General features: G+C 47.6%; 12 protein-coding genes across 12 annotated transcripts; 3 read left to right on the top strand and 9 right to left on the bottom strand.

The window, feature by feature from the left end:
• Positions 1 to 358: 358 nt before the first annotated feature.
• FPRO_12125 (uncharacterized protein) lies at positions 359 to 1565 on the bottom strand (the record flags this gene model as incomplete). Its single annotated transcript, XM_031221673.1, has 2 exons — positions 359 to 1104; positions 1151 to 1565. 2 exons carry the CDS (start codon positions 1563 to 1565, stop codon positions 359 to 361), a joined length of 1161 nt encoding a protein of 386 aa, XP_031087209.1.
• A 538-nt stretch (positions 1566 to 2103) lies between these two features.
• Positions 2104 to 3257, bottom strand: FPRO_12124 (uncharacterized protein; the record flags this gene model as incomplete). The annotated part of the gene is made up of 3 exons (XM_031221672.1): positions 2104 to 2977; positions 3029 to 3077; positions 3143 to 3257. 3 exons carry the CDS (start codon positions 3255 to 3257, stop codon positions 2104 to 2106), a joined length of 1038 nt encoding a protein of 345 aa, XP_031087208.1.
• Positions 3258 to 4414: 1157 nt separating this feature from the next.
• FPRO_12123 (uncharacterized protein) lies at positions 4415 to 5722 on the bottom strand (the record flags this gene model as incomplete). Its single annotated transcript, XM_031221671.1, has 1 exon — positions 4415 to 5722. One exon carries the CDS (start codon positions 5720 to 5722, stop codon positions 4415 to 4417), a length of 1308 nt encoding a protein of 435 aa, XP_031087207.1.
• Positions 5723 to 7167: 1445 nt separating this feature from the next.
• FPRO_12122 (uncharacterized protein) lies at positions 7168 to 7929 on the bottom strand (the record flags this gene model as incomplete). Its single annotated transcript, XM_031221670.1, has 1 exon — positions 7168 to 7929. One exon carries the CDS (start codon positions 7927 to 7929, stop codon positions 7168 to 7170), a length of 762 nt encoding a protein of 253 aa, XP_031087206.1.
• Positions 7930 to 8343: 414 nt separating this feature from the next.
• On the top strand, positions 8344 to 10000 carry FPRO_12121 (uncharacterized protein; the record flags this gene model as incomplete). The annotated part of the gene is made up of 3 exons (XM_031221668.1): positions 8344 to 8548; positions 8644 to 8834; positions 8885 to 10000. The coding sequence occupies 3 exons, from the start codon at positions 8344 to 8346 to the stop codon at positions 9998 to 10000; spliced, it is 1512 nt and encodes a 503-aa protein (XP_031087205.1).
• A 158-nt stretch (positions 10001 to 10158) lies between these two features.
• On the bottom strand, positions 10159 to 10552 carry FPRO_12120 (uncharacterized protein; the record flags this gene model as incomplete). The annotated part of the gene is made up of 3 exons (XM_031221667.1): positions 10159 to 10268; positions 10325 to 10467; positions 10521 to 10552. 3 exons carry the CDS (start codon positions 10550 to 10552, stop codon positions 10159 to 10161), a joined length of 285 nt encoding a protein of 94 aa, XP_031087204.1.
• Positions 10553 to 11698: 1146 nt separating this feature from the next.
• Positions 11699 to 12418, bottom strand: FPRO_12119 (uncharacterized protein; the record flags this gene model as incomplete). Its single annotated transcript, XM_031221666.1, has 1 exon — positions 11699 to 12418. One exon carries the CDS (start codon positions 12416 to 12418, stop codon positions 11699 to 11701), a length of 720 nt encoding a protein of 239 aa, XP_031087203.1.
• Positions 12419 to 13333: 915 nt separating this feature from the next.
• FPRO_12118 (uncharacterized protein) lies at positions 13334 to 14679 on the top strand (the record flags this gene model as incomplete). Its single annotated transcript, XM_031221665.1, has 2 exons — positions 13334 to 13626; positions 13680 to 14679. 2 exons carry the CDS (start codon positions 13334 to 13336, stop codon positions 14677 to 14679), a joined length of 1293 nt encoding a protein of 430 aa, XP_031087202.1.
• Positions 14680 to 15388: 709 nt separating this feature from the next.
• FPRO_12117 (uncharacterized protein) lies at positions 15389 to 17197 on the bottom strand (the record flags this gene model as incomplete). Its single annotated transcript, XM_031221664.1, has 3 exons — positions 15389 to 15957; positions 16004 to 16345; positions 16399 to 17197. The coding sequence occupies 3 exons, from the start codon at positions 17195 to 17197 to the stop codon at positions 15389 to 15391; spliced, it is 1710 nt and encodes a 569-aa protein (XP_031087201.1).
• Positions 17198 to 17831: 634 nt separating this feature from the next.
• FPRO_12116 (uncharacterized protein) lies at positions 17832 to 20163 on the bottom strand (the record flags this gene model as incomplete). The annotated part of the gene is made up of 4 exons (XM_031221663.1): positions 17832 to 18983; positions 19040 to 19634; positions 19687 to 19725; positions 19778 to 20163. The coding sequence occupies 4 exons, from the start codon at positions 20161 to 20163 to the stop codon at positions 17832 to 17834; spliced, it is 2172 nt and encodes a 723-aa protein (XP_031087200.1).
• A 647-nt stretch (positions 20164 to 20810) lies between these two features.
• FPRO_12115 (uncharacterized protein) lies at positions 20811 to 24437 on the bottom strand (the record flags this gene model as incomplete). Its single annotated transcript, XM_031221662.1, has 2 exons — positions 20811 to 24154; positions 24227 to 24437. 2 exons carry the CDS (start codon positions 24435 to 24437, stop codon positions 20811 to 20813), a joined length of 3555 nt encoding a protein of 1184 aa, XP_031087199.1.
• Positions 24438 to 25501: 1064 nt separating this feature from the next.
• On the top strand, positions 25502 to 25959 carry FPRO_12114 (uncharacterized protein; the record flags this gene model as incomplete). Its single annotated transcript, XM_031221661.1, has 2 exons — positions 25502 to 25656; positions 25707 to 25959. The coding sequence occupies 2 exons, from the start codon at positions 25502 to 25504 to the stop codon at positions 25957 to 25959; spliced, it is 408 nt and encodes a 135-aa protein (XP_031087198.1).
• Between the last annotated feature and the right edge of the window lie 462 nt (positions 25960 to 26421).

Below are 26421 nucleotides of genomic sequence, written 5' to 3'. Positions count from 1 at the left end.
AAAGATGCCGAGGCATCGGCCGATATCTCCACTTACGGAACAACTCGAGAACCCCGAGTATGGAACTAAACTCCACCACGGTGCAACAATTAACCCACATATCGCACTAAAGTCGGCTTCCCATGAATCAATGTCCCGATTCAGGTCGTTCCGGGCTGATTAATCACAGTTTTGGGTGGCCCGTGAGGCTGGTGCCGCCGTCTATCCCACCATTGCCGAGGTGATTAGAAACTCGATGAACTAAGCATCACTGACGACATGGGCTCCGGTAATGATGAAGGTGGTTGACTATGTTGATAACAATATGGAATTAGTAACGCTACTGTCGGCAGTTGGTGCTTGCTATTCAACCACTTTCCTAACCGACAAAGTCCTCATGATCATCCTCACCCAGAGCCAAGCTACTCTCAAGATCGTTCATCCAATCAAGACAAGATCTCGTTGTAGACCCCCCAGGCAAAGCTGCCTTTGGAGTTGAGCATTCCGCCTCACGTATAATCATGATGATTTTGCCATTGGCCGCAGAACGACTTTTCTCCAGCCTCTTGGAAAGCAAGGCTTTGACCCTCTCCTCCATGACATCCAATCTTGCCCGAGCAGCGGTGATTTCCTGCAACTTTCTCTCGTATCTGGTTTGCATTACCTGAGTTTCCTCGGCAAGGCGATGATTGGTTTGGATGACACTTTCTCTTAAATGTTCAAGCTCATCGACTGAGGATTGCTCCTCGAAAACTTTCGCTAAGTCCAAAGCGGAGGAGAGAAGAGCTTCTAACACAGTCGTATCAATCCGCTTGCGATCAACAGCGCAGCGCCGAATCTCGATAGCGAAACCGATCATCTGAAGGCGACGTTCCATGTCAGGCACATTCTGTTCCATGTAATGCTGGAAAGCAGTGTCTTTCATCCAGAGGTGCAACTGGACCATTTCTGGGCAATCCCAACCGCGACTTTGGAGAGCATGCGGGAGGACGCGCTGGGCAAAAGAAAAGCAAATTGTCTCAAGGCGCTCCTGTAGGTGCACCATGAGCTTATGTTGGGCGCTGAATGGGAGATATATGAGCTCCTGTGGATCAGGCGCCGGTGGTGGTATCTCTTTCTCAAAGACTGTAAGGTGTGAGAGTCATGCCAAAGACGGAAAACTCAAACTTACAACCATTGATATGACCTGGGAGGGAGGAATCAGCCGACGGTCTATGAATGCTCTCGGTCTCCGGAACTGGATCCTTTTCAGGCAGTGTGATTTCCAGGAAATCCACCTGCTCGGGAGCAGCGATCAACAGGCCTTGATCCTCTGCCGCTGTGACAGGTTCAACCGCTAATGGTTCTTCTGCAAATATAGTTTCTTGGCCATTGGCAGGAGGAAATTGGATTGACAGTAGCCTCTCGTATGCCTTCTCCTTCTGTTTCTTCAACTTCTTTTTATCCTTCTTACTCAAAGGCACCGCTACAGCAGTGTGTCCATTCAGTGCCTCATACATTGGTGATGAGGTCTTGATAAGAGCACCGGAGTGCTGGTTATCGTCAACTAGCTCTGGCGTGTATAGATCTGTCGCAAGTTCGGCCATGATGGGAAGGTTTCGGTGAGGTGGAAGTGTTGCAATCGAAAGCAAAGTGCAGCAAAGAGTGAAAACAGCGCTTTATGTAGTGGAACTTACAAGAGGGAGACAAAACAGAGATTAGAGTCTTGTTAAACTGTGTTGTAGTGGCAAATTAATTACTGTTGGTTCCAAAGCTGGCCTCAAAGCCGCAACCAATTGGGGCTGCATGCTTCCTCGATTTCTCCCAGCCGACCTTAGCTAATGCCTGCAGGAGGCCGAACACCTGCAACTTGGACCTATCAGAGACTCCCAGGTGTCCTGATAGCAAGCACAGGGAAGCAGTTTGCAAGACCATACCGTGCCCGATAATGCCCAAGACTCGGCACCATCTAAATACTCCTTTGTAGATAATGGTTTTTGGGCTGGTTAAAATCAGTGCAACCCAAAGTGATTGAACCTGAATATGATGTGACATATGGACAAGCAATATTGACAAAAACAGAGACATTTCTAGCTTCCCTCTTATGCAAAACACGACAATAGGCCGAAACGCGAGGCGTACTATTCACAATCTTTCCAGCTCTAGCAGCGTATATGTGAAACCAACTTTATCCATACAGTGCGTAAGGAGAAATTCGTGTTTGAATGTAGTAGTTAGGTCCGTCATGAATTCCTCCTTTAGACGTATCGCCCCTTCCTCAGGCCTTGAGCCACGGTGGCCTTGAGGTTTGAGACCGTCGATGAAGAATTGGGAGCATGCTGCAAGTGCGAAGCCGGCAACGGCATCTGTGTATCTCTTCCGAGCAGCCGCTTTAAATTCGTCAGAGCTTGCCTCAATCACCTCGGGCGACCATGAGGTATGCATTAGTGGTATGGTATGATGGCTCTTGAGGCCCCATTTTGTGTCGACGGCGGCGACAGATGCCAGTATCTCGTCCGACGTCCTAAAGTACATAGGAAGCCGTCTTGCGATCGTTGGGTCGACCTGATACTTGTCGTAGAGCCTGCGAAGACTGGTTTCAAAGCATCGAAATGTCGGTAGAACGCTGATGTCACCGTCAGTGGGAACACAAATCGTCATAGTTCCGTGATGCCGTAATTCTTTATGGCGCACTAGGAGGAAGTCGACGAAGTCCACGTGAGCCGCAGCAGACAGCGACGAGGGGGTTGAATATGTATCAGGCATATTGCGCAGCCAATGCAAAGCTGTAAAGTTGAAACCAGCATCAACAAAGCCATCAGGCAGAACCTGCTCAAAGTACGACCTCGGAGCCAATAGATTATTTATGGAAACCTTTCCCTTTTGTGAAAGGATATCCCAATTTTGATGAATCGTCGACGTCAAACTGGAGAAGTCGTTTGATGGCGTATCATTGAAGATCAATGTTGCTGATGTAACGGAAGGAATCCTTTCTAGGTACTGCGAAAAAAACCGAACACTGATGTCTAAGGTTAGTGATTTTGATGAACCGCCATGAGGAGATACATACGAGTTCTTGCCCTCAGAGGAGCCATAGTCAGCCAAGGTTATTGATGGACCTGTGAGGTTGTATATCAGCCGGATGAAGGCAAAGTCAATGAATCCATCATGAAAGGTACCATACCCCGATTAGCAGAATGGTCAAGTAGCTCTAGTGACTTATCTATGGCTTGCCCTTGAAGAGTAGAGTTCTCATTGTAGTATCCTCCTCCCTGCATAGATACATTGTCGGCCCTCATTGCGGCAAAGTCACTAGTAGAGCCTGGGTAGTTCTTAAAATAGCTTCAATGTGGTACGGTATTAAATAAAAGTGATGGGGTTTGCTTGGACGGCTTGGAGCATCATTTATGTTCCGGCGAGGCTTTACGTCAGTCCCGATATACCCGATCGGCGATACCCGAGTCAGCTTCGGCACGCCACATCGTGATACAAAGGGCCGTGCCATCGTCAGCACTAGACGCGATTGAAGCTTTCTGGAGCTAGGTCTCGTTGAAATCAAGCTTTTTGCTGTTCCACCGCTTGGATTTGGGCTGCGGTGTTACTTACCTAGAATGACGCGGCCTGTTGATCATGAATAACCCCAAGGTTGTAGCACTTTGTTCATCTGTGAAGTGTTCCGTCATTTCACGAACCTGTGAGGAGTACCAAAGCGAAAGCCTGAGCAACGATACGTGCTGCTACCTATTATTGGATGACCCCTTTTCCTTCGTAGGAAAGCATGGATCAAGACAATATCTAGAACAGTCTACAGCGCTCCACATATTATCCAACCTTTCCAGTTACACAAGACTAGTTCCATGTTTATCATGGTCAGGACTTTCCATATGGTTATATTTCATCCACATAGCCAGTCTATGTTCCGAGTGCCGTTTGAGTGCTGTAATGTTATTGGGCAAAATAAGAATTAGGACCAATATTGCCGGTTGATTGACAGTTAAAAGCTTATAGCATTTCAACGAGACATATCAAGCCAACACACTGAAAAATATCAATTAACTTCAGATTTCCAAAGGCAATATGCACATAGCCTCAACGAAGATAAAGGTCAAAGCAAACACTGCTGTTTTCAGGCGGGGTTCGAACAAAGATCCCGTCTAAAAAAGGTGTCGTTCTCCAGTATCATTTTTCTTTGTTAAACGTGCCACTGGCCCGAAGGTTCAATATGCATGATATATCAATATCAAGAAAGCTGGGTGCGAGGGCTCTTACAGGGTAATCGAGAACATTCAATACTTTATACAAGCATTTGATGGAAGATCAACGTGTTATCATGGAACGCTGCATAAAATTGGTCTATCTACTTAACAAAAGAAACTAAATGATCGAATGGTATCCCCGCTCCCGGTGTATATAAGTGACAGTATTATACAAAAAGAAAGACAAAAAGTAGAAAAACTCATGATGATTGTGGTGCTTCCTTTTCCTTATGCCGATCTCCCAAGTGTATTTGAGTAAATAGCTGGCTGGGGTTCATGTTCGCGAATTGCAGTAGCGCGATTGATCTTCGAACGGGGATGCCTTTGCTCGGTATGCAGATATAAAGTTTCGAAGTAAGCGACTCGTCTGGGCAGAACTTCTTAAAGTATGCTGCTTTGCCTGTCACAGGTACTGACTGGATCATCTGGTTGTAGCCATCCTTCCAGAGCCGTGACACAAGCTTCGATGACCCGGTGACCTCTTGAACCTCGTCGAGGGGCTCGATTCCGAGGCTCATGTAGCCCACGTCGGAAGCTTTGAGCATCTCCATGGCAGTGACAACAAGGAGATCTGAAATTCCTCGTGGTGCATCTTGGGATGCGATGCAAGGATCGAGGTGATATCCTCTCTCTGCGCCAAGTTCTCGTAGTGTTGCTAGTCCGTTGATCTTGCCGTCGCGGTCGGATGTGTATAAGAAGATTGTGGATTCGGGGAGAGAGAATAAATCGTAGACAGTGACGAAAGCTTGTGAGCCATCTCCATGCTTTCGGTTTCGGTCCTCCCTCCAATCGTCATAAAGATGCTGCAGCTGTCGCTCTAGCTCAGGATCTGTCTCATTTACAGCGGGACTATAGAAGTTCACTGTAACACCTCCACGCTTTGGGTCGAGAAGCTGCTTATTCTGGGAGATGATGCGTTTGCCTGCTTGCTTGCGGAGGACCTTGTTGGTTAGAGGGTTGAGGACGGCTTCGTGGCCGAAATGCATCGTCGCCCATCCTTGTTGGTGTGCGTACTTAGCAAACTCCTCGCTAATCCCAACAAATGCAAGTGATAGACCGCGAGCCCAGCGATAACGGCGAAGCTCACTGAACAGTGCTTGGCGATGGAACTCTGAGCACAGAGGATCACCAGCGACGACAACGGTCCGGGCGTGGAGCTTGTAGATCAAAGACCCATAACCCTTCTTGCTCACAAAGACTTTGTACGCTGGGTCAAGGATACCCATGTGAGATGTTTGTGCGTATGATTGGTAGTCGTGTCTGAAAGCTGCCTTTGTGGCCGAGTTGTTGGTGCTGTTCCTTTGGCAGTCTTTCTGTATTTGATGGGGGCATTTTATGTGCGACAGGCTTTTGGCAGCGTCGTAGGTCCTTGAGATGATACCCTCGTCTGGAAGGATGGTGGATGGGGCTGTGGATGCTGATACGATAGAGATGTCTGTCTGGGAGTGTTGGTATGTTGATGAGGATGCGGACTCTACGTCCGAGTACAGCATGTCGTGTCTCTCCATGGTTGAGATGTTGACGTGGAAACAGTCAGGGATTAGAAATGCTTATTTGCAGCAGAGCTGTCGGATAAGGGGATGACTGCCGTCTATAAGGTTAAGTTTTAGGCTGCGAACACAAGTGATGAATGAGAACTGTCGAGTATGAGTTTATGCCTTAATTCTGGATAAACAACAAGCTAAGTGTCAGGGCTATCGTACTTATAAGTCGACCAAGGACGGCACCTGTGTCAGCCCTGGCACCCGGAGCTGCGTCACAAAGTAGCAATTCATGGCTGGGCATTCTCCATCCCGTAACCTCTAAAGAATTAAACTCAGCCCTGCTGTCTCGTAAAACTCGTAAGAGTGAGGCTCAGCCATTCTGCAATCTCAGGGTACGATTCTGGAGGCTTCATTAGCTCGAGGGTTCAGACAATGTTGAAAAGGTACGACCTGGCCAATTAGAGGTCCGGGATGATGTGGTCTTACTTGCCGATTATCCGACGGCATCAACCCAGACTAGACATTATCGCGCGCGGACCCCGTAACTGATCTGCTGAGCTTGCAGGGGATTACGGGGCATCCTACGCTAGCAAGTTGCGCTACTCTTAGGGAGCAAGAAAGCTTCTGACAGTGAACCTAGCTGCCAAAAATTCTGGACCAAGAGGTCCACTAAAACGGCACAGAGCATGCCGTGATTCTTTTGTCTCTTTATGCAGAAGTTAGGTGTTTTCTTACCTCCCCCGGGCTACGTAGCACCCTCGCGCAATGGGACTCAATTCGGGAAAAAGGGCTTTCGGGGTCCTTGAATTGCGTTGCCTTGACGGCATGTGAACTCATTTAATTAATTTTTATGCCTGGAGAGCGGGTAAGCACTGCCCTTTTCTCCGAGATTCATCAGGCTAGCCCAGTCATCTCAATCACGGCTGATGCCTTGGTCTCGACCAAAAGCTCGCCAAACACTTTTGTTTGCCAGCTAAAAAAAGACTCAGCCTCAACGCCAGCACCACTTACTTCATATGGGCCATCAGGGCTGGGTCTGGACCTTTAACACGTCATAAAAGGCTAGCAATGGAACAAAAGAATGTCACATTTCAGTCTCAGAAATCTCCCTAAATGGCCCAACGCCCACTTTCTCACGCCCTTGCCAATGGCTGTAGCGCGTTTTGGACCAACCGGCACTGGACTCCAGTGATTACTACGCGCAACTCCCCATTCTGCTGTGCAAACCTCAATGCAGCGCCTAGCAGACCCAGATAACAAAAGTGCCCATTTCACCATTCACTTCACACCCCTCTGTGATACAAACTTGTCAGTCTCGGTTACAAAAATATTTTATTTATTCCCGACATTACTCAGTCATTGCGTCTTCGATTGAGAACAACAGGAGGATCAACTGTTCTGATACGAGATTGGTGAATGAGCTGGGGTAACGACGTAAGGTAGATACAACCAAGTCTCCCGTCTAGCATCTAAAGAACAGCTTTTAAAAACTCTATCGCATCATCCATGCCCTCAGGTGAATTGAACCAGTGTCCTCCACTCCCATACTCCCTCCAAGTCACATTCGCTCCAAGACCTTTCAGAATCTCACACTGCCTCCTGCCCCAATCCACCAACACCAACGGATCATCGACGCAATGTTCCAAGAGCATAGGCGTGTTCTTGAGAACGTCGCTGTGCGTCGGGGAGGAATCTAGTTGAAGTGTCTTGCGCATCTCGTCGAGTGATCGCCCGGCAAACGGACAACGACCGCTGAAGCCAATAAAGGCGCCCAATTTTTTGTCCGGGGTCGGGATGTCGAGATTGAACAAAGTGTGCACGCTTGTCGCAGAGCCCATGCTGATGCCCATCAAAATGACCTTATCCCATCTCCCGTTCAAGTCATTTGCTTCTTTGGCCAGAATATCGCGAATCTTGGGCACGACTTCTTTGAGCCCTTCTGCCTGGAGATCTTCATTTTCCGCCAAATCCCTCACGTTCCAGACATCGAACCACTGGTTCCATACGTCGGGTGAGCTGGCGCATTTTCTCTTTGGTGCTTGAGGTAATACCCATCGAAAAGAAGGGAAAGCGTCGGCGAGTGTGCGGCCTTGGGAGTCGCGCGAGTATTGCAGCGAGCTACAGAAGTTGGCAGCGTTATCGCCGCGACCGTGCAGGAACACGACAGTGTGAGAGTGCCTTTGGCCTTGGGCTGGCGGCACTGTGATGCTTGCGAGAGGAAGAGAGCCCATTGCGTTAATGAAGAGAGGAGACTCGATAATGAAGTCGCTGATGAAGTGAATGTCACGAGAGGCAGTTGTTTATAGGTAGGTGATTGATGCTGCCTGGAAGAGGGTGGCCCACTTTAACGCACAACCATCCAATGATGGCATCTTTCTTACCGCGCGACATCCACCCTAGACAACCTCTTCTCTCAACCAATTCGCTATCAGTAGCTCCAACAGTATCTCCCATTATAACACTACAAGATACTGTATATCAGCCAATGATACAGATATCTCAGCCAAAAGCAACATAATAGGCAACAGTGAGCGCAACGAGTACTTTGCCCGTTCGTGCTGTCTTGGCGTCCTTTACCTCTATGGCCTGGGGGCTGAAACCTTTTTTGATCTCTCAACCTCATCACAGCCAAGGGTACAAAAATCATGAGCCCTTCGTCGCCAGACGTACACAAAGCACTCGACTTCGTGGATCATATCTCACTTAAGCATCCGGCTTCAGCTTTGTTACGCGCCTACATTCTCGAGGCCGTTCAACCGCAGGCGGCTGCTGAGTACCTGCAGAGCAGGCTGAGAAGTGACGGACATGCTGGTTCTCTCGTTGGTGACTGGATTTATGTTATTGACTCAGGTTAGTATTTTTTCTCCGCTTGAGAAAACGCCTCTCACTTACTCAACCGCATATAGTTTCTGTCGTTTGTATATACCCTCACGTCTAACGTCAAGACCAGCCACGTATCATGAAGCTCCTAGAAGCATTCTTTGGCACCCAATACTTCAATTGGTGGCGTTTCTTCATAGACAGAGCCGAGATATATTCACCTTATCATACTCACTGGCTCGTCCGCAGAAGCGTGCACGACTCCTTTCAGCGCGGACTCGTCAAATTAATACGATTGCCTTCCTCCATGATCGAGGTAAGAGGCATTGCCCACAAAAGAATATCAGGCCAAATAACCGTGTCTAGTTCAGAGTTGAACATGTTCGTATTGATGATGAGCGACCTATCGATGTGAATGGCCCTATTGCTTTGTTGGGTGACCATTCACGCCAGGGAATCGAGAAGCTCGATGCACGGCTAATTGGTTCACACGCCCGTTTCTCTAGAAGTATCCAGCTAGTGAATCTTGCAAGTACCATCGCCCCTGGTCTGTTCTCTGAGCCGAAAACCACCAAACATGCCCCCCAGCAGCAGTTCACGGTCCGCATGCGTTCAAGTAATCTTGGCCTGGGACACACGTTCGTACGCCCAATAATGCTGTTGTGGCGGTTCCTTCCATCCAAAGTTCGTATCGCGGCATACGATCTGTTGAGAAAACTGGGAAGCAGCTTCTACGGAAAAGACGGGGATGCGCAGGTTCAGAGGGTACCTTTTGGACTATACCTCAAGTGTAACTCCAACCCGGATACCCTGAGGAACGAGTATAATGCCCTCAAGGTCTTGGAAGAAAAGACAAGCATTACTGTGCCACGAGTCTTTGATATAGTGTCTCAGACCAATGACGAGGATGATTTGAGTTATCTGCTCATGAGTAGGGTTCCAGGCACATCATTGGCGATATGTCGGGATGCGCTTTCTGACCAAGACTACGCCAACCTCTCCATCCAGCTCAAGGATTGTGTATCACAAATGCGGGAAATTCCCAAACCGGCCAATCATGATATGGCTATCTGCAATACCTTGGGTGAGGCCTGCCGCGATCCGCGAATTCGAGATTGGTCTCCCATCGGACCCTTTCCAGACGAAGCGTCGTTTAGCCAAAGTCTACGCTTCTCAGACGAGCCCAGCCGGCGTGGACACAAGATTTGTTTTACCCACGGAGACCTCAACCCTCGCAACATTATGGTGGAACGAATTAGCAATTCTGCTGAAGTTAGAGGATGGCGGTTAAGTGGAATTATAGACTGGGAAACAGCAGGATATTATCCTGAGTATTGGGACTACACTAAGAGCATGTTTGAAAGCTTTCGGTGGCCAAGGAGACATAACGGAATGATGTCAGACGTGTTCAGCGAGTTTGGTGATTATAGCGAGGAATTGGCCGTAGAGAGGCGGGCTTGGGAGTCAGGAGACGGAATTTGATCAACGAATGAATAGAGTGCAATGACTGTAACTAGTTTAAAATGACCCATATGTTGAATATGCCATTTCACCCCCATATCCCCCACCTGGATCTTGTCTGTAGCTCATGTAACCTTCTTAGGATGATATCATGAGCAAGCTTCATGAAGCGTATGTCACTAGACGATGAAAACGGCAACAACGCCATTGAGGGTACCAATGCATTCGCCATCAACGACATTGCCCGTGAAAGGACTACTGCCATCTGGGTGGTTGCTGAACCCACGGACTGCAGGTTTCAGAGTCAGAATATGCGACAAAAAAGATGGAAGGTGAGAAACTCACAAGCGAGGTTGTCTCCGTTGGAGTTGACGAACAGACCACCACGAGATCCTGAGGGACCACCGCTATGGAATGTACCGCCCTGGTTAGGGTCAAAGTCGATGAAGCGGGAGCCAATGAAGTTCTGGCAGCCAGTATCAGAGTAGCTACGCTTTAGTTAGGTCAGGAGACACGTTGTACTTAGTGTAGGCAAACTAACAAGTTGACCTGGACAGACGCAGCCATGGCCATGGTGGCAAAGGTGGCAACTGAAAGAAGGCTAACAAACTGCATGTTGAGATAAGATTGCTTGATTGATGAGCTTTTGTGGATGTAATGTATGAGTCTGTATGAATAAGATTGTGAAGTGTTGAGGGTCATGATAAGGCCAGGGAGCCGCGAGCCTTTATATACCTGTGAAGTTCCATCACATACGCCAATCTTTCCAACAATAGGCCACAGAGGGCTCAACGGAGACTATGCTGCACCGAAACCAACACAACTACGAAGGAACGTAGTCATAAGCGGAAAGTCTTACATCCGAGCCACCGTTCAGTCACAAAAACTCGTAGCATGAAGTCATACCTAAGAGAGGAGGCGAGGCCCCTAGCAGGCTTCTCAGGCGAATATCGCTGTAGGACTTACAACTGACAAAGCACCGTGCGTATGTCTGTGTGGCCATGCATGAATGCATTGAGACTGGGGGTCTGCGGACTCGGCAACCATCAGAGGTGTCAGGAGCAGTTGTCGTCTGCCATCGTACTCGTTATTGATCCAAATGCTAGCATACGATGGGCTGAACGCGCGGCTCATTGAGGTTCCTGTTCCCATAACTCTAATTGGCTCCTCATTAGTGAGAGTGTTGAATGGTGAACGGAAACCGGCACTGGTTACGCCCCCATGCTGGTTCAGGAATGACTACATAGGGTTGGGTCTATGCTGCGATAGCTATGAAATTACAACGTTGTGTTTGTAAGCAATCACTGTTTGACGACAAAGAGGGAAGCTGGTACGAGGGCAACTTTCCCATTTGCCAAGACCATCTTCGGATGATAGAGAAAATCTGGGGTTGAATGCCGTGTAAGCGAGCATAAGCAGCTGCAAACTGAAGGCAGAGACCCCAAACCCACCTCTTCCCGTCACTTGCGGCATGCCTCCGCATTCTGATATACCAATTACAAGATATCACAGATCGATGTATAAGCGGGGAACGTAAGCGGTGACGACCTATAGGTGGGAGGGGAAGCGGCCCGAGACGGAACAATTAAGCGGAAATGATGGTGACATCGGAGATTTATGAGGTAGCAAAGCGGGTTTATTATTAACTCCTCCGTAAGAACTCCGCGTAGGGTACTCTATCGTAACCTGGTGCTTTCTCTACGGTGATAGTCATGCTACCTAAGAATCGTAATACTTAAATACGTGAGTAGATATCTTTTCTCCCTTCGAATCATATCTTTGAGGCAAAACATTGAAGAGGCCATCCGCGTCCCGAGGCTCATAGTCCAGTGTTGAGGCAGCCTGAACAAGTACAGGCAGACCATAATTCTCTTTGAGCCAATAGGCCACCATATCCATGGCGGCAACAGCACCAGATCCCGTCCAGATGTTCCCATCAATGATCCATTTCTTCTCCCTTGTCCAATTGACCTGAGGCCAGCGATTGCGGACCCAATCAAATTCGATATTGTTGACAGTAGCTGTCTTCCCGTTTAAAACCCCAGTCGATGCGACAAGACTTGCCCCAGTGCAGCTTGTAAACAGCAACTTCCCGGCAGCGACATGTTTTCGGATAAAGCCGGCATGCTTCGGGTGCAAATCGAAGTTCCCGAGGTAGGGTCCTGGAACAAGCAAGATGTCAAGCTCAGGACAGTCATCTACAGTGGCTGTAGGGATGATAGTCATCTGGCCGGTGCCGAGCTTAACGGGGTCTCTTGTAACGCCAATATGGTGGAATGTGAATTGCGGCGCCTGTGAGATGAGTTCATCGCTAACGGGGCCGTACTCTCGATTAATGCGAAATGCCGTCTTGTTGGCCGAGTTGAGGAGGTCCATGGGCCCGCTGGCATCAATTACTTGATAGGCAAAGGCCAAAATGCCAAACTGAACGGTAGCCATGACTGTGGTCGATGAAAGATATATGCCTCAGCATATGTTTGGGTAAGTTGATAAATAATAGAAAATTGATAGGACTATGGTAAGGCCTATTTATGGCCAAGACCGCTGTAGGGTACCATATTGAATGGGGCTGATGATAACGTGGATGTTTACAAAGTTTCCACCAGCGACTCCAGGATTACAAATGGTCCGGGTGCCTAATATCCGTGATCGTTCGGATACAGTCCTAGGAATCAGTTGGAGACTTTATTGTTTTGCCATTCCTTCCATGCAGATCGATTTCTGCTGGAAAAGCGTGTTGAAGTCAAATGGTACTGGCAAGGAGAACTGTTAGACTTAGCAGACATTTTTACGATCTTGTGTATAAATCTTACACGATTTGCGCTGGGCTGTGTTTCTAGTTTGATATATACGACGCACTTGGTCTGGCAATTGAGTAATCTATGAACAGTTGTTGGGTGCAACAACGTGATATATATCCGAACGGCTTCGGATACAGCGCCGGGAACCTCGGCAGCCTTTGAATGAGAAAGTTTGATACTAAAAAGTCGCTTACAAAATCTTGAGAAAAAGATCATCTTCTGAGTTACCAAAGATGGAGAGAAGAGCTCTAACGTACTACCTTTCAACATGGTTTGTCTTGTCGGCAGAAGGGCGCTGATTACTCATATGGATTACTCAACGCCCATGACGTCGCCAGGATTACTCAATCAACTTTCTTGGTGCCCTGTCAACATAAAGGAAAATCATCAAAGCTTTAGAACACTCGTTAAAGATGTAAGGTGCTTATAAATCAGAAAGGACGGTGAGCGAGTATCTGAGAGGGTAAAATCATCATAGAATGGATGTATAAGAATGTATTATCTCAAAATTAAGTTAAGCGCCCATTCAATCTGTATTTCATCACAAGTCATCATGCGGTGCCTTTGCGTATTTATCCTTTCCGTCGGCCCTCTCCTTTGTGCTGCTTCAGAGCCGTTCTCGCTGCCAAATGTCAATGCTACCTTTGCCACGAGTCCTAAGCCATTCCAGATTCATATTGAACGAGACTTCATTGAGGAAACCCGTCAGCGGGTTGCTCATACAAGGTCACCATTGTTCATAAATGTGTCAAGCGATGGCCCTGGTGTTGAGAACTTCACAAGCGTTCGTGATTTCTGGGTGAATGGGTATGATTGGAATGCGACGGAAGCTTCTGTCAACAAGAGGTGAGGATCATACCAACAGATATTTTAGCACTGATCACTGATACTTTGCAAAGACTCAAACAGTTTACGACCATTGTTGAGCCTGAGATCGACAACGTCACTCAATCTGTACCGCTACATTTCGTCCATCACCGCTCAACTAGGCCTGATGCCATACCATTGCTGTTCATTCACGGATGGCCAGGGTCCTTCCTTGAAGTCGGTAACATTATCGGAGATCTGACAAACCCACCAAATGCATCTGTACCAGCATTTCATGTCGTTGCGCCTTCGATCCCAGGCTTTGGATTCTCTCCCGCACCGACAAAGCCGGGCTTTGGTCCCGCAGCGGCTGCTTTTGCATTCAATGAACTGATGCTTCAGCTTGGCTACTCCAGATATGTCATTCAAGGAGGAGATTTTGGTGGCGTTATCCTCCGCTACCAGGCCCACCATTTTCCAAAGAACGTGATCTCGGCACTCAGCAATTTCTGGATTATCCAGCCGAGCAATAACGACCTTCGCCGACTGGCACAGGGCGAAGCCACGCCTGATGAAGTTGCGTACATCAAGATTATAGAGAACTATGAGAACCAAGGATCTGGATACCGACTCATCATGTCCACGGAGCCTCTCACCCTCGCATATGGTATGACGGACTCACCACTTGGAAACGCCATGTGGATGTATTCGATCATGAGTAGGGTCATTGACCCGGCCATCATGGCATGGACTCCCGAGGAGATCATTACTTGGTCCATGATGTATTGGATCCAAGGTCCATACGGGGGCATGCGGTTCTATAAGGAAGTTCAAAATGATGGGGGTTTTGAAACACTAGACTTTGGTACCCTGCCCCTGGTTGAGGTCCCAGTTGCTATCAGTCAATTCCCTTACGACTTGACATACCGTATGCCACTGGACTGGGCAAAGCGGGGAGGAAATGTTAGAAAGAGAACTGTACATGACCATGGAGGCCATTTCGCTGCTTACGAGGTCCCTGATCTGCTGCTCCACGATATCTGGTCTTGGTTTGGAGATAAGGAAGTTTCAGGAACCAAGGCATTCAACTAAGCCAATTCATCAAGCAACAACAAATGCCTGAATAGTCATCAGTATCTCAAATAGATTAGTCTATCATATTCGCAATCGAACTTTTGGATAATTTCCATGACTAATAAAGTGTTTCTTTTTGTGAAGTCTTATCATGATGCGGAGATGACATCCCATACTTGCCTCGAGGCCAAGAGTAATATCGAAAAGCCAGGTACCATCTGCACCACTCGAAGTAACAGATCTTATTCAGGGGACTCTCAGCCACAAGAAACCTGGGGAGGTTACTGAAACACGGCTGACTATGCGGTATTAATTTGCTGGAATATTCTAGACATTACTGCTAAGCCAGTTGGCTTTATGCTGTAGAATTTGGTCAGTCATTGTGGTATAATATCAAAGTTGCTAGCTAGATGTGTTTTTTGCAGTTGGGACCTATGGTCAAGAGCTTCACTCCGCAGTAAGAACTCATTGCTAAAGCATATATAATATTAATTGAAGGTATTAGAGAGGAGAAGTTTTTGTCCAAGTATCTATAGATCTAAGAATAAAATGCAACATTACTTTTCACACTTTCTAGAACAGCTCTTTCTCTTCCCAGAAGTCCAGGCGACTAGACTCTCAGTAAGAGTCTGATATATATAAGTGAGTCGTACCTTGCCAGAATCCAGACACCATCTGCCTATCTTGATTTGTTGATATCGTAGAGGAAGGCCATTTCAACTTAAGATCAGGTAGCGAACTTGCTGAGGGCTCGTAGCTTCGCACCATAGAAGAACAAGATCCACATGCCAAAGATGCCAATGACGCTCAGACCTCCCAGAAGGCTTGTGCCTTTTGCAAATCCAAGATTCTTGTAGAGCGGATGAGCAAAGAGAATACTGCCACTGGCTAAGGCACTTCTAAAGAAGTCGTTCGCGGCGAATAAAGAAGCAGAATATTGAGGGTAGGTCATGGGGACATAAAGAAACACTACTTGCAGCACTGTGAAGATTGAGCCAGCATAGATCGTTACTCCGATGACTGGTACGATCCAGTGTATTGACGCCCTAGCCGTCCATGCAAATATGAACAGGCCAACAGTCGGGCCGAAGCAGGCAGCAAGCCCAGGCGTGAGAACTTCTTCTTGTTGAGCGATGCCAGACTTCTTCATTCGTGGTATGAGCACGTAATATAGATATAGGCCATAGAGAATGATAGCCAAGATGCATCCAACGGCGATACAAATGAAGACAAGACCAACTTCTCCAAGAGTCATGCCATAATAAACGGGAAAGACTAGTGGGAAAACCTCGAAGTCTATATGGTCAGATTTGAATGGAGAATAGAGGCACATACAACTTACAAGAGTAGTATATGGCGTAGAGGATAGCCGAGTATATTTGTACAAATAAAACTGCTGGATCTTTGACGGTGATCTCTAGGGGCTTGATCAAGGCCTCTACGGCTATACCCGAGATTGTAAGATGTGCCTGATCGATCTCACTTTGGGATTGAAGCTTCTGACTACCAGTCAATCGGCGCAATCTCTCAGCGCGGCGAAGGAGAATGTTAGGCGCGCTAGTTTCTGGCATGAAGATGAACAGAGCGATGAGTACTGGCGCTGAGACCCAAATCGACTCGTATAAGGACCAACGCCACCCTTTTGCTGTAACGGCATATGCACTAATCAAAGGTCCAAGGGATGCTTCGGAGCAATTAGTATATCGCCAAGAAAGCCAAACTTGACGAAACACTTACGACCACACGACATAGCACCAACCCAAGCAATCATAGCGAGGGGCATATGTATCATCCCGTACATATCACCCAAAGACGCACCACCCGAGGCTAAACATGGAGATCCAAAGAACCCCTGCAGAAATCGTAGGACGATGAGTCCTGCAAACGAATCGACCAAGGCGGTTGGAATCGAAATGACAACGAAGATACCGAAGGTGATAATGTAGACGGGATTGCGACCGATACGAGGGATTTCTCCGAGGGGAGAGAACAGCAACGGACCTATACCGTATCCTAGAACGTACATAGCCAGACCGAGTGTTGCCTCAAGGTTGCTGACTCCAAACTTCTCCATAACACCCTCGACAGAGGGTGAGTATATCGCCGAACTGAGATATACAACGAACGTGTAGAAGCATATGATCAAGCCAACAAGGGCACGACGTAGGCTCGACCAGTTCTGCGGGTTTTCGGGGTCTTGGTCAGAGTACCAGTCAACTAGAATGATCCCGTTCTCAGTAACATTGGGCGTGGTGTCAGCAGGCCCGTCAGCGTCTAAGACTTTGCTCTCGAGATCTTGGCCTTCCATGATATTCTGATCGGGTATCGGATTAACGATGGTCGAGGGGGTGTCTGTTCCAGTATGGCATACTGTTCTGACATCGGCACTATTGAGTATGTCATTCCAGGCAGCAGGTAGTTCAAACTCTGGATATTCATCTGGATATTTGAAGAGGCGATTATTGGTAGCGAATCTGAGAATTTGTCCCAGCGGTGCGTCTCGGATCGTGTTGAGAAGAGAATCGGCGGCGCTCATGGTTCCTGTCTGGTTGCCAGTCTGGCCTTGAAGGAAGATAAATACGTAGAGATAAATATCGTTGCAGAAATTCCGAGGACAGCAAGAGTTGAGTCGATATTTAATTATGATTTCAACTTCTACGCTACATAGAATACCGCTTAGTGTACAACAACAGTCCCACGTTATGTAATGGTATCCGAGTCAGTAACGTTGAAGTCCATCATGCCGATTATTGTCAATCCCGATCTCGCAGGAATAGTGGATTTAGATAAGAGGTAACATATCTGACACCGCTTTAGGGATTAGGAAGCCTGTGCAATACTGACTAATCGACCAAGGGGCATCCTTATATATCCGATCACTGTCGGATATCAGAAGCGACTGATCGGAACGGAGCTATAGTCGGACTACAATTACTCCGATATAACGTTGAGAGATTATGGATCCTCAACAGTCTAATTCAAATTCAATTGTAACTTGATTGTGAAGTCGAAGTAGTCATAGGTCTGATATCTGAGAGTACATAGGTAGAAGGAATGTATAGGTGATTCAGGTCAGTCCGGGCTATAAGAAAGCCTGCTGCCACAAAGGAAAGTATAATGAGCTAAAATATCCTCAGCCCTTTTGGGATAAAGATGGACCACCTGGTATTTCACTCGTCGGTATTCGAGGGGTCTGCTTGGTTGTCATTTGTCAAGTCAATGCACTCTTCCGCCTTTGCGTTTGCAAGAGGGGATGGGCTTATGCCACTCCGATGCATGGGAGACTTTTGAGTCTTTGGCGGGTCAAACATTTGTCCCCGTGGCCACTTCATTTGACTGGGTGGCGATCGACCTGCGAATACCGGTGATCCATCTAGTGAATTTCCTCCTAGCCGCTCAAGAGGAGAACCTGAAATTTGAGATGAAAAACTGAAATCAACCTTACGACCGGCCGTGCTTGGCTTCGGGGTCTCGTCGTCAGAGCCCTCCGATAGCTGCGAAGACTGTCGATCAAGAAGGTCAGGCCTTTCAGATCCCTTCTTGCTACTTATTCCAGCCTTTGGTGTTTCAGGATCGCTCGGATGTTTCCACAAGACCGTCGTCTCCTCGGAAAAGGATCTTAATGAAAAGGCTGAGGTAGAAGCCACGGAAACAGCAACCTCGGACCGAGTATCGCCATCATATAAATGGGCGTCTGAAGGGGATCTCGATCGTGATTCAGAGTTCATATGGTTATAGTCAAAATCATGTGGATCGTCGTCATGCACCTCTTCCATTTCGGATTCTTGTGTTGAGCTTGCAGTTTGTGCTGTCTCATCGCGATGACCTCGGATCGGCAATTTTGCTGTTGCCTGGACTCGGTGAACGGCTTCAACTTTGGTCGTAAGCGTGGGGCCATCGGCAACAATGACCTGCAACCTTTCCGTTACTGCTTTCTCAATTTGACTAGAAATCGAATTTCTCTCCATGGAACATATCTGATGCATAAGCATACCAAGGAACAGGGGTGTGACCTTTTTATATGCCATGTCGTCCAATTCCATTCCAGTATGGGCGTCTAGGAGATCTCGAACTAGAGGCACGACCAGTCTTCGCTGTTCAATTTTCTTCTCACGAAGTGCATGTGACTCAGACGTTTGTAGTAGGTCCGTCATCGTACCAGGCTTTTGTTCGCTGTGTATATGTTTCCACTGTTCGATATACGAGGCGATTGTAGGCTTGAAGACTCGGGTTGCCCACGTATGTGCATTATCAAGGATCATCTGAAACGCCATAATGTCTGTGAGGTTTTTGACGTCGCCTTTCCAGATCGCTCGCATGACCTATCGACATCAGTATAAGCCTTGATGGTGTATGGGTCAATAATAGCAATACGTACATAGCCTTCTTTCCGCCTTCTTGTTAATACCTCGTCTGTATCCCTTCGACTACATGGCGCATCAAAATCCTCGGCAAAATACATAAGCCACACTGTAATAAAAGACCCAACAGTAGTAATCGCAGGAATTGGAGGGATGTGTGCATGTTTAGGAAGTCTGACAGCATATTGAGCTGTCTGCTGGACCAGGCTAATCGCACAAGCCGCGGCGTTGGCGGCCTGGCAGATGACAACGCGTTCGAGCGCCTCATTCTGATCCTTTTCTCTCTTATGCTCTACTATAAGCCAAGGATAGCACCGAAGGTTGGCCCCCAATGGAGACTTATCAAAGATACGGAAAGGAGACGGTTCAAGGCCAACTTTGTTAAGTCTTTGAAGTGTCCACCAGGTGAAAGGCTCCATAGCTTGGGAGTCCCCACCGTGGTTCCATTGCCGGGCTTTTGGATCTACCACTTTCGGGAGTCCAGTGTTATTATGATGGTGGTAAATCGGCAAGAAAAAGACTTGATCGGGTTTCGGGCTCTTCACTGGCCTTAATCGCGTGGTTGTTGCATTTTTATCGGGTTCAAATAAGGTCCAAATCTGATCATTGCTCCTGTTCGTCTTGGTTAAATACACGCGTTGACAAGACTTGGTGTTAGGCTTACCGTATAACCTGGTCATAGTAGTACTTGTTTCGTGATACTCTGGGAAATTCTGTAAGCTGCATTGATGTACATAATTTAGCAGATAACCCACCGTCTTGAATCTTCCTTAGATGCAGACAGAGAGTCGGTAAGCTGATCGAAGAAGCGCTTTTCGAATATTTCTCGCCAGACGGTTTCGTCATAGCCCCCACCGACTTTGCTGAGCACTTCGTGTTGAATCATCTCTGCCGCTTTACAAGTTGGATCTGAATTCGGGCCCTGTTCTACATACTCTGCCATATATTTAGAGATTTTGGAAAAAGAATCCTTCTTCTCATTGACGAGGCAAGAAAAGTCCGTCAAACATCTTTTAACCTCTTCCACATGCGGTGGTAGCACAAAGCTCGATAGCAGCGGATGTGTTTCATCATAGAAGATGTTAGCTTGACCAAGACCGTAACGATTCCAGGACATATTGAATCGGACTTGCGTAGGCATGGTGAAAAGAGGGGAATGAGAGGAATAAAATAGCTCAGAGTCTTGGGCCTATGTACTGGATCAGCGAATCACCAACCACGATGCCCAAGGACCAACAGCTGGTCATGTGTGGGGAGGTCCCATAGCTCCTCGCTGGCCATAAGTCCAACGCAGGTGATGAGGAATGCATGGCGGGGATACCGGCTCGCTCTCATTGTAGAACTTATCTGCAGGACACAGGGATCTTTCCCATTTCATTGGCTGAGTCTAGCCCCGATGTTGTTTTACCCTTGAAAAGCCACAACCAACTGCATAACATCCTGTCCCAGGTCTTCATCCGCGTTGTCCATGTGGTGTGATATGTGGGGACAGATGCATTCTAGTTCAAATTTGGAAGGCCTTTTGAATATACTTTAGCCACCGAGTATTGCGCAGCACATGCAGAAGTGGGACGACGTATCACTGGGACAGCGTTTTATCGGCATTTCTTATGGCTGCGGCATCCATAGTGGTGAACTGCCAGTTGAAAGTTGGCTGTTATTAGGCTGTGCTTAAGCATTGGCAAACTCGGCCTATGCAGGCTTCGTGATGGCCATAAATGGAAGATTTGCGCGCAACAACATAACGTCTCAAGAAAACGATCATTTATCATTAAAATCTAATCATACTTAATTCGATAGTAGGTCCCCAATCTGTTGATCCCTGATATGTGAAAGAGCGGTCTTCCCAGCCTCATCGACTTTATCAGGACTTGCTCCTCGATCCAGAAGTAGTTGGATGCAATACAAACTAGAGAAACTACTATGAAATCGAGCAGCATATGATAGCGGTGTGATACCACAATTGTCTGCTCTATCAACATCTGCCCCACGACCAAGCAGTAGCTCACAAGCTCGAGCATTATATTCTGCCGCATGTGAGAGTGGCGTCCTACCATTGTTGTCTGCCCTATCAACATCTGCCCCATAACTAAGCAGTAGCTTACAAACTCGAGCATTATGTTCTGCCGTATGTGAGAGTGGCGTCCTACCATTGTTATCTGCCCTATTAACATCTGCCCCACGACTAAGCAGTAGCTCACAAGCTTGAGCATTGCATTCTGCCGCATGTGAGAGTGGTGTCCTACCATTGTTGTCTGCCCTATCAACATCTGCCCCATAGGAAAGCAATAGCGCGGTCAAGTCGGCACCGTCTATGGTACTTGCTGCATATGATAATGGCGTCCTGCCGCTCAGATCAGGTGTACCAACCGCCGCACCCCGGATCAGAAGAGCTTCTGCTATGCTTGGAGGCAAGTTGACACCATGATAAAATAACTCCATAGGTGAATGGCCTCGTGGGGCAACGACTATGTCAGAATACTCCAAGGTAACAGCGTATGACAGAGCTGTGCGGTGACTTTGCGTGTCATAGACATCAGTACAGGCGCCGCTATCTATTAAAAGGCGTGCGTGACTCTCTGCCTTCAACTTGATGGCCAGGAACAGGGCGCTCTGTCCTTGATTATCGATCGAGTTGACGTGAGCACCCCATTCTATGAGCTGCTTCATGATCGAAAGGTTGCTATTCAGCGCAAACATCAATGGTGTTCTTCCAACGTGATCAGGTTTGTCGACTATGTCGCTATGACCAAGCAGTATCTGTACAGTTGATTCCTTAGCCTTACCTGCCTTCAATGACCACGCCAGTGCTGTGCAACCATTGTTGTCAGTTGCGGCAACATCGACCCCATGGCCAATCAATAAATGCACCTTGGCTTCGGACTCGTTTTCGCTGCACACGGCCCAGAAAAGCGCTGTCTGTCCCTGTTTGTCTGTCGCAGCTACACTGGCTCCCCCGGAGATGAGCAACCGCATGCATTCTTCACTACCCCCAGCTGCAGCATACATAAGTGTTGTCATATCGTGGTTGCAAGTATGGTGGACATTAGCGCCTTTTTCGAGTAGAAAAGCTACAGCAGCCGCATTTCCATTTGCAGCGGCAAAAGCAAGCGGCGTCCGCTTGCGCTTATCTATAGCTTCAATGTCGGCCCCGTTCTCGAGCAGAAATCGAAAAGTAGCTAAGACATCATGGCAGTGCTGAATTGCCACTGAAAATAGTGTCTCGCTACCGGGGGCTTGCAGCTCTGGCCATGTGTAGGCATTGCGGGAAGCGATAGCAAACGAGGCCACAATGAGGTCGTCATTCTGCAAAACATAGTAAAGAAGACCCCGTTTCGGGTTAAATGTGAAATTGCGCCCAATGCTGTGCTTTCCTATTTTTGTCACGTCGTACTCATGGAATAAGGTGTGTAAATTTGATGTCGTAGGTTCGTCGCGTGTCTCCCTTTTGAGTAGCCTCCATACTGTTGGTCGGCTACCCATAACCATTGCTGCAAGGACAGGGGCGCCATAGCGCTCGCCTTCAATATCAAAGCAGGACTGGCTTGCTCGGTGGCTCTCGATGAGCCTCCCAAAGCCATGCTCAGCGAGGAGGTATAAAAGACTAGCACCAGCTGTATGTCGACGTACATCTTTGTCCTGGAAGACGTTATTGTGTTGAATCCATTCTGCAAGTTGGAAGGTTTTCAAAAATTCAGTCTGACTGATGTCTCCCTCTTCTGCTGCATCCGCGTGATAAAGAACATTCTGCACGGCATACCTCAGAAAAGGAAACTCAAAGTCTGCCGCAACACAAGCTTCGGAGAGGTGCTGCTTAGAGTCGCTTTCTGGTAAGCCATTCTCTTCCGTATATGATTGCGCATACTTATAGCAGCACCTCTTTAACTGGTCATGGCTCTCTGCACCAATATCTCCGCTCGTATCCAGGATGACTCTGAGGCCTCCGTCTTTGAGGAGAAAATCTCTGACTGACTCGTGAATGAATTGGACTGTTGGATCCTTTTTTGTCCGAATGACTTCAGCAAGACCTTTTGAGGAATTGAGAATGAAGTTACGAATGGTGGCTTCAGTGATTTCGTCTCGGTCCCACTTGCAAGTGGTGCACTCTGTGTGTGTGCGGATCGCAAAATAAAGCTGCTCCGGCTTTAGTGGATTTCGTGCGAAGAGAACCCATTGCATGCACAAAATCATTTCATCCTTGTTGGTATCATCTCGAGTAAGGATATTTCGGAAAAGTTTGTGCAGGTCTTCTGGGATCTCCCGAAGGGCCTGCTTCAAGTCATGTATGCGCCCTTTATCAAACATCCTTTGCAGAATGTCAGACACAAGAACAACCCACATGAAGACACCCGACGCCTTTTCTTTAATTTGGGTACGAATCTCATACGCGAGCTTGCTTTCACCAATCTCCAACTCGCTGTCAAGGTAAGAAATGATGTCTTGCTCATGTCCCTCTTGCCCTTCCAGAACTATCTCAATCTTCTTTGGCATGGTAATGTGAGGATAGTGTCTACTCGCAAAGCAAACCTGGAAACTGACTCCTTCGGCAGCGCTCACGTCTCCCAGACTCTTGAATGATGACACCATAGAGCGAATTTCGGACTCGTCGCATTCATCCAAGGCGTCAATAAAGGCAACTACAGTAGAATCCCCAAGGCCTTCCACAGTTTGCTCGAAAAGTGTTTTTAGTGCCTCAACGCCCCAGTCGTGATTCTCGCTGATCCCTAGGATCAGCCCAGGTTCGAGCACATTATGGAGCCTGGGAAGTTGTTGCAGCATCTGTAGTAACAGTGACCTGTACATGCCAGTGGTGGACTTCTCCAACTGTTCTCCTCGTGCATTGAAGAAGAAAGAGATGATGATTTTGTTCTTCATTGTTCTGCGGGAATTACTCAGAAGGAATTTCATCAAAGTGGACTTTCCTGCCCCGGGCTTTCCCTTGATCCACAAGAAGCCATGATGTTCGTCGACCTTATTGGGATTCAGCCAGTCGAGATACTCCGCTCTCTTGATGATCCATTTGCATGTTTTTCTATGAGCTTTCTTGATATTTTCATGTCGAGCATCGATTTGCTTGAAACTTAACGATTGAAGTAGAGTTTCAAGTGGTGGATGACTGTGGCTACCTTGTTCTGATTGTCGACAATAGTTTAGTCTAGACTCATGGTGCCGAAGGCTCCCCAGTGGAAGTAATGAAAACAAACCTTGGTCGTCGGTGCACTTTCGCTTCTCTCCACGATTCTCATGCGCTTGGTCTCGCAGCGGGTCTGTGGAATATCCATAGTAATTGTGGTTATTTATTGTTTGAGCTGTGTCTCTGCGGGTCAATGACTTATTCCCCAAGTCGACATTATGCCCGGTGACTGTGCTCGGAAATTCCGAACCACCCTGGTGCAATTGCGATGGTCCGGACATCACTGATCACGGATAATTCGTCCTGTATTAATAGGCGACGTCGGAGGTGATGGACGAAGGATAAAGAACTAGAACCGTGGTTTGACATCAGAGAAGAAAAGTTTGATGAGACTGACCGCAACAACCAGTTAAGCCTATCAGCCTGATTTTCAACCCCCCAGCACAGCGGCAGGGAAAAAAAAGATATGATTGGCCAAAACCAAGCTCGATGTGCGCCAGCTGCGTGGTCGGTAGAACACCCTTATAGAGAATTTGATGCACGCAAAAGGGAACTATGGTTTTGTAGGTCCCTCCTACGCTACAAAAACAGAGAAGAAATGCCAATTCTTTCATTAAACTGTTATCACCTATTCTTGAATTACCAGGTTAACGCTTTACAATTATGACAGCCATAAAAAATGGATGGGAGAAATGTGCTGGCAGGCTGCCTACTGCTTACGCTGCCTGATCCTGGTTAGCAGGGATGGCCTCAAGCCTTCTCTCATTGGGTCAAGGCCTGCAGACAAGAAACAATATATGCAGCCACAAAGAATTATCACCAACACCAGAAAATCGAAAAGGTCAAGGCTATTCCAGCAGATGGGGAGGGTTTTGACTGACAAACAGCTTCAAATTATTCCCTCCCTTCGCGATAAACGGAGTCAAGGAGGCATGGATCCGTTCATATAACCACCTTCAACATTCCATGCATGGTCCGAATCAGGCTCGGATATTATAAGCCGATCATGACGCCGCCTTGATAAGACCTGGATGCCTGACGACCCCACACCGCTGAAGGAAGAAGCGGGGGGTAGGCGACAAATGGTACTCAGCCGTTGCCGCGAGCCTACAGCATACTGGACCCCCAACACCCATCGCTCCCAGCCCAGACTCTGAAACCCTCCAGAATTTTCTGTTCTATCTAAGAGACCATAGATTTACATTCTATCTTCAATCAATGGCTTAAGGCTTCTCTGGTTCCACTACGACACCTTTTAATTCTGGCACCAATACCGAGTTGTCCCAAAACGTAGCTGGTTCTTCTTTTCCATACATGCGAGTAGAAAGGGCACATCTTCCTCGTGATGAGCAGCTACCAGCGACCTGCTGGCCGAGAGGACTTTTCAGTGGCCCTTGTTTGCGCCCTATCACTTGAGTTCGATGCTGTTTGTATGGTAGTCGATGAGTTCTGGGATGAGGATGGTGATCAATTCGGCAAGTCTGACGGGGATCATAACATGTATGTCACTGGGCGCATCGACAGACATAACGTTGTGATCGTATTGCTAGGCAAGGGAAAGGTGAACTCAGCAACCGCCGCCACAAGCCTTCGCGTAACTCAGGCCATTCCCTCTTAGCGAGACAACAGGGGTCAAACTACGGCGGGACGATAAAAACGCTTCATCAAGTGAACCAGGGCAATCGGATGCGCGTTTCAACTACCCAGCCACCTCGAGCTTACGAGCAGGGAGGGTCTTCATTTATGTCGAATGTTGTGTCTGGAGCTGGTGTGCAACAGGGGAACTTTATGGAATTCTACTGAATCGTGTGTGAATCTGGTGCGCTGGGTTCAACTACCTTGGATAAAGAGCAAGAAGCTGCTTCTTTAAGACATCCAACATTGATGGTAATCGTCTACCTATGTACCTTGGTATCTATATACAACTACCATTTAACAAAGATATCGGCATGGCTGGTAGTTTGCCAGCATATCATGAGGAGATACGGGGAATTTCGTGCCATTCCCTTTGCGCGGTGCAGCTCATGGATCGGCTTTTTGCTGCTGGCTGATAGCATGCCACGGCCTGAATGAGATGCAGTACAACGATCATACGCTCGGGGCTGTCAGATTCTGAACCAATTTAAATATCGTTGACAATGTCTGACATTTCAATCACGTGGTAAGATTGCCCACAATGCTTCCCCTTTTGAAGGCAGTCGGCTTTAACGGACTTAATGACTTCGCGGCGTTTGTCTCAACTACCTCCGCTGTCAAGTCGAGGGT

The sequence above is a fragment of the Fusarium proliferatum genome (assembly GCF_900067095.1).
Source record: "Fusarium proliferatum ET1 genome assembly, contig: FPRO_scaffold010, whole genome shotgun sequence".
In the NCBI taxonomy this organism is placed as follows: domain Eukaryota; kingdom Fungi; phylum Ascomycota; class Sordariomycetes; order Hypocreales; family Nectriaceae; genus Fusarium; species Fusarium proliferatum.
Note: the sequence above shows the minus strand (reverse complement) of the source record. Positions and strands in the feature narration are given on the sequence as shown.